The sequence below is a fragment of the Ochlerotatus camptorhynchus genome, unplaced genomic scaffold, assembly GCF_037179485.1.
Source record: "Ochlerotatus camptorhynchus isolate MF236.1 unplaced genomic scaffold, CSIRO-AGI_Acam_v1.1 ptg000357l, whole genome shotgun sequence".
NCBI lineage: Eukaryota > Metazoa > Arthropoda > Insecta > Diptera > Culicidae > Ochlerotatus > Ochlerotatus camptorhynchus.
The window spans coordinates 3,081,203-3,087,665 of NW_027040845.1; the positions used below are offsets into that span (position 1 = coordinate 3,081,203).

The window sequence follows — 6,463 nt, forward strand, 5'->3', positions numbered from 1 at the left end:
TTACAGCTGAACCTTCGAAGGGCCATCAAGCAGGATTGCGTTGAGAGACTACGCACCACTTCTAGGTGTACCGCTCGTACAGCCAAACAAGTGAACACCGCGACCCATCGTTTCTCCTTTCTTCGTCCCAAAGTCACTTCTATCGGACCTAGATAGTCGATACCCACCGAGTTGAACGGTCGCAGATAGGGTGTGACTCGCTGTATCGGAAGCGGTGCCATCATAGGAACATGCGGCTGACAGCGATGGACTTTACACCACACGCAATTGCTCATCACTTGACGGATTGCAGCTCGGGTGTTCGGAATCCAGAACCTTTGGCGAAACTCGTTCATCACCGTCTCTCGATTGGCGTGTCCATACTTCTCGTGGTAGAACTGGATCAGCTTCTCCGTCGTCGCGTGCTTTCTTGGCAGAATTATTGGACACCTTTTGTCGAAAGGCATGTCGACGGACATATCCATTCTACCACCCAACCGCAGCACACCTTCTTTGTCCAGAATCGGAGTCAATTTGTACAGGCAACTGCTCTTCTTCACCGTTTCCATTACTACATCTGGTTGTTGTTCCAGATTCTTGGTGAGGATGCTCATCTCATCTGGGAATCCTTCGAACTGTGCTTGCTTCCACAGGATGATCTGCGCAGTTCGAAACTCATCTCTCTCGAGCGGACGTTGCATCGATTGCATCGGTACCAGGATTTGATGTTGCTGGTTATCTGTTGCCTTCAAGGTGACTATCGGCAGCCCTGCTACCTTGCGTTTGCAATTGTCGATGAACCTGACCGCACACGCCATCACCCTTTGCAGCGTTGTCCATCTCGAGCATCGGTCTACTTCAACCACGCCATGGAATGTCACGTGGCCCCTGGCTTCCTCGTACGTCTCTTCGATCGTCACCTCCATAGTCGGCCACTGGTCTTTGGGCTGGTGCAGGAACGGTGCACCCGTGAACCATACCCCATCGCTTTCCAGATCGTTACCTCGATGCCATTTCGTCAGGACGTCCGCCATATTCTGCTTCGTTGGAACCCATCGCCAATCCGTCGCTCGTGTCAACTCCAGTATTTCTCCGATCCTGAACGCAACAAACTGTTTGTATTTATGTTGGTCAGACTGGATCCAACTCCAAACCGTTCGTGAATCTGTCCACAGTATGCATCGATCGATTTTCAGTGAATGCGTAGCGATAATCGTTTGACTCATCCGCGCTCCAAGTACAGCCACCATCAACTCCAGTCGCGGGATTGACTGGCGCTTCAACGGTGCCACTTTCGATCGAGACATAGCTAGAATACACCGCACAGCTCCGTCGATGACTACTCGCAGAAACGCAACACAGCCGTATGCGTGTTCGCTGGCATCCGTGAAGATGTGAATTTCAATTGACTCAACCGCAGACGACAAGGAATCTCCAAGATAGCAACGTGGAATCCTAATGTTCTCGACTTCCGGCAGTACAGCAATCCAGCGCTTCCACATTTCCCAGCAATCGTCGCTAATCGCGTCGTCCCAATCGCAGCCACTACGCCATAAGTGCTGCACGATGATCTTTCCGTGGATCGTGAACGGAGAAAGTAAACCAAGCGGATCGAAGAAGCCCATGACGAAGCTTAACACCGCACGTTTCGTTGGCCGTTTGTCTCCGCATAGGTACGGAAGATGCTCTTGGCGATGTTGGGTGGAGAAAGATAATTCATCACGATCCGGATCCCAGATCATACCTAGCACGCGTTCGTGTGACGTTACTTTGTCTTCGGTGATGTGGACGGCTGAAACCGGTTTCTGCTCACCGAGGCTCTGGAGAACTTCCGGCGAATTCGAAACCCAGTTCCTAATCTCGAAGCCTCCCTTCTGGTGAATGAACCTGACTTGCTCCGTTCGCTCGATCGCCTCGTCTACGGTGTCGACGCTATCAAAGTAGTCGTCGACGTAATGACGGTTGATAACCGCCGCTGCTGCCTCCGGATATTGCCCAGTGTACTCTTGAGCGTTGAGGTTCTTCACATATTGGGCCGAACAGGGAGAGCTCGTCGATCCAAACGTGGTAACGTCCATGACGAACACGCGTGGAGGTCCCTTGGAATCTTTCCGGAAGAGGAAACGTTGTACTTGCCGATCCCGAGCGATGATCTTCATCTGGTGATACATTTCACGCAGATCGCCACCTACAGCAATTCTGTATTCCCAAAACCCAACAACCACAGTCACTAGCGGCACAAGCATGTCAGGCCCTTTTAACAGCTGTGAATTCAGGGAGATACCTTGCACCGTTGCCGCAGCATCCCACACGAGGCGCACCTTACCTGGTTTTTTGGGGTTCAGTACCACGTTTAGTGGAAGGTACCATACCTTATCGGGTTCCGTTCCAACGAGCTCCTCCGGAGTAGCAAGGTGCGCATACCCCTTCTCCTGATACTCATCGATCTGCTTACAAACGTTCACGTGAAGTTCCGGATTCTTCTCTAGCTTCTTCTCCAACTGCTTCAGCCTTCGCAACGCCATCGGGTAGCTATCCGGGAACCTTGGATCGTCCGTCTTCCACAGTAGCCCGGTCTCGAAGCGGTCACCGATTCGTCTCGTGGTCTTCTCGAGGATCTCGCGAGCTCTCTCGTCCTCAGCAGACTCCCGCGGTACGCCAACGACCGATTCTTCCAGTGCGTAGTGTGCCTTCAGCAGCTTATGAAGGTCTTCGTTTGTCACTTCCTGGTGGATTCCAAGATATTCGCTGCTCGCTTCGACAGCGTTCGCTTGCTTCGGTCCATAGACCGTCCATCCGAGCTTGCACCGCACGGCTATCGGATCAATAACTGCACCGAGCTTTGCTTCAATCGGGGCGAACGAGTGGATGTTGTTCAACCCGATGAGTATTTCCGGCCGTCCGTCATACGAGGAGATGGGCAATCCTCGCATATGCTTATACTGCCGCAAAAGCCCCTTTGCGTCCAAAGCTTGTGTAGGCAACATCAGCTTTTCGACAGTGCGGACCGTCTTCAGAAGAAGTTTTTCATCCGCATCAACAGCCGAGACCCACAAATTCATCCGCTTTGACTCCTTCTCCACTCTAGCAATGTCGGCCGTCCACTTTATGGTGAGTTTCTCGTGGACTCCGACTGCTCCCAAGCGATCCGCCAAGTTCCTTTCCACCAGAGTCACCGATGCACCTTCATCCAGGAAAGCCCAACACAGTGATGGATATTTCTCCGCAGTGGAGACTAATCGGTATCATTCGGAACAAAGTGACGTTGTTTGTCCGAATGTGCGCTGTGGTACCAATTGCACCATCGATCGGATGCAGAAGATAATTGTGAGCTTGTCTGCATCCTCCAACGTTGCATCGCAGCTTGAACTTACACTGCGCCGAACCGTGTTCGTTCAGACACACGTGGCACAGCTTCCAGCGATCCACAACCTTCATCCGGTCCGCGTACGACAGGTTCTTGAAATCTTGGCAGTACCGCAACCGATGGTCTGTACGCTGACACGCCCTGCACGGCTTTAGATTCCTTCGTTCTCCAACGCCGGATTGACGATTATCAGCTTCGCTGTGGTTGAACACCGCACCCTTCTCCTTCGCTTTGCTTTGGGCATTCCCCGAACGGTTGTCGCTGCTAAACCTTCCGGTTGACTTGTAGTCCATGCTGACGTTCGCTTCGCAGGCCTCCGAGACTATTTCGGAGAGGAAATCGGTGAAGGTCCTTAGGGTTACTTTCTTTTTCCCGCGCTTGAAGCGCACCCACTCGCGCTTGTCGTTATCTGGGAGCTTTTCAACCAGATCTTGAATTAGAAGCGGATTTATCAGGTGCTGTTTGAGTTCCGCCGCCTCCAAGTGTTCACACAGCTGCTCGACTGCCGTGCCGAACGGAATGAAACTGGCCAGCTTACCCACTTTCGGTGGTTCCAGCTTATGGACCTTCTCCAAATGGCTCTGCAGTAGCTGTTCCGGGCGGCCGTATAACTGGCGAAGTTTTCCAATAACCTTCGGAACCGATTTCGGCAGAAGAAGTTGTCCACGCACCATCTCCAGAGCCGGACCCTTCAGGCATTCTTGCAGCCGCACCAGGTTTTCAATGTCCGAGTAACCGCAGGCTTCATTCGATGCTTGGTACATTCCGTAGAACAACGGCAATTCTTCCGGCTTTCCAGAGAATGTGGGTAGTCTTTTACTTACGCCACTTCTCGCTGCCAGTTGAATTCTGGTCGGCCCGGATCGTGCCTGCCCCAGCCCGTGTTGGCTCAATCTACCGGACTTTTTCGTTGACTTGCTGTTCTTCGTAGCTACACTTTTCTCCGAAACACCATCGGATTCTTCGCCGGATTCGGTTTGATCATCCTCCATTTCATCAGCTGTCTCATCTTCATCGTCTTCATCCGAATTTTCGTATTGAGCAGCTCTCAACTTCTTCAAATTCTGCTCCGTCAATTTTCCGATCTTCGAATGGCGCAGTTTTGGCTTTACTCCTGAAGTACCTTCGCCGGCATCGATGTCCTTTGTTGCTCTCTTCTTTTCGGTGTTCTTCGTCTCCGACATAGCTTCATCCAGTTCCTTCATTTCGTCCGCGAACGACTGCTGCCTAGCTTTCATCCGGTTCAACTACTCTTTTCGCTGCTTCAATATCTCCTCCTGGAACAGCTTTTCTTCTTCTTCTTCCTCTTGGCGTAACTGCTTCTCTAACAGCATCCGCTTCATCTCAATGGATCGCTTGAACTCCATCTCTTTCTTTTTAATCTTGATCTCCATCTCCAGCTCTTGCTCCATCCGTTTTTGTTTCTCCTCCATCGCATTCAATTTATGCTCCAGAGCGAGCGCACGGTCGGATTTGACACTGGAGCGATCCGATTCATCGTTATTTTTCTTGCTGCGACTCTTCTTCTTCTTGATCCGTTGACATGGTTCTTCGGTACAGTACCACGTACCTTCCTTCTTCGCATCAGTAATCCCGACGCAACGGATATGGTACCAACGTTGGCAACCATCACAACCGATCATCTCCTCATTTTCGGTCGAAACTTCATCGCACGACGCACAAGGAGTCTCCGTGAGGTTCAGAACGGGTGGAGCAGAATTGGCCATAGCGCTTTGAGGTTTATCCGATTTTCGTACACTTCTTTTTGAGAATGTTCGGATACCAAACCAAAATTTTTGTAGCAGCCTCTTTTTTTGTGGCAGCTCAAAAAGAAGTGGTCTAATTATACTTTTGTGCGCTACACAACCGTTTCCTCGTTCTAGCTCTTCCTTCTATTTACCACGAATTCTCCCGTTCAAATCGTCGCTAGCTTTCCTATACGCCTGTTCCAAATTATAATTTCCTTCTATGTTCGGGACGCCGAAGGGGAACCAGATGCACAGTATAGACGAACTTTATGATCCGAAATATTCCTTGAATTCCTCTATAATTTCACTTTATCTGCTAACAATTTCTATCTGCTAACAATGTCCATTATAAATTGTGTTTGGTTTGTTTTGGTTTTGTTTTTCTCTTCCCTTTCTTCACTTCTGACAACGGTACGAAACGGCAATAACATTAGGTACGCCAACCGCAGCTACGCACACCGTTGTGTTGGGTTTGCTGCCCTGCGGTGTTGACAGCTTCTATACAGCTGTTATTCTGCTGTTTAGTCGTATGTGAACTTGAAAGGCGCTTATTCAACCTTTTCGCGGTTATCCAATAATCACTACACAGCTTTCTCTTGAAGCCGCATACATCATACAGCGTGCAGTGTAGTCAGGCAGATTTAGCGGGTCGTTCCATGGAAGGTTGCGCAGCGCGAATCGAAAGAAAACCTTCTGAATTCTTTCGACTCTGATGATCAGCGATGCGTGATAAGGTGTCCAGACAGAGGCCGCGTATTCCAGGATGCTACGTACCAAAGTACAGAACAATGTTTTTTGTGCAAAAATGTCTGTAAACTGCCACGTATAGCGTCGAATGCATCCAAGAACCGCAGAAGCTTTAGCCGTGACAAGTGCAACATGTTCGTTGAATCTTAACTTCGAGTCAATAGTAACACCAAGATCACAAATTGAGGTAACACGCTCTAATGACCTGGATCCAATTGTGTATTGGTGGTTGACGGTAGTGCCCCGACGGGAAAACGATATCACCTTGCATTTTCCTATGTTGATACTCATACCATTTTCTTGGCACCATAGGAGTAGCCCATTTATGTCATTTTGCAGGGCGAGGCAGTCGAGTACGGTCGCGATGACTCTGAACATCTTCAGGTCGCCGGCGAACATTTGCTTAAATGAAGAAATCTGAAGGCACAGATCGTTGACGAAATGGACAAACAGCATGGATGTGGATGCGATCGAAACTTGAAGGATTTAGAGGTGGTGAATTTGTGTTGTAAACTGATTGGAAGAAGCTCGCAAACAAGTTAGCAACATCGACAGGGGAGCTAGCAGCGATCCCGTTAAACTCAACTATGTCCGGAATACGATTACCAGATCGTTGTGGTTT

At 49.8% G+C, this 6,463-nt stretch overlaps 1 protein-coding gene across 1 annotated transcript; it reads right to left on the reverse strand.

Annotated features, from left to right (window-relative positions):
* Positions 1–4,584, reverse strand: LOC135709338 (uncharacterized). The gene is made up of 3 exons (XM_065231644.1): positions 3,273–4,584; positions 57–3,214; positions 1–12 (listed from the first exon to the last, which is right to left on the reverse strand). The coding sequence occupies exons 1-3, from the start codon at positions 4,582–4,584 to the stop codon at positions 1–3; spliced, it is 4,482 nt and encodes a 1,493-aa protein (XP_065087716.1).
* Between the last annotated feature and the right edge of the window lie 1,879 nt (positions 4,585–6,463).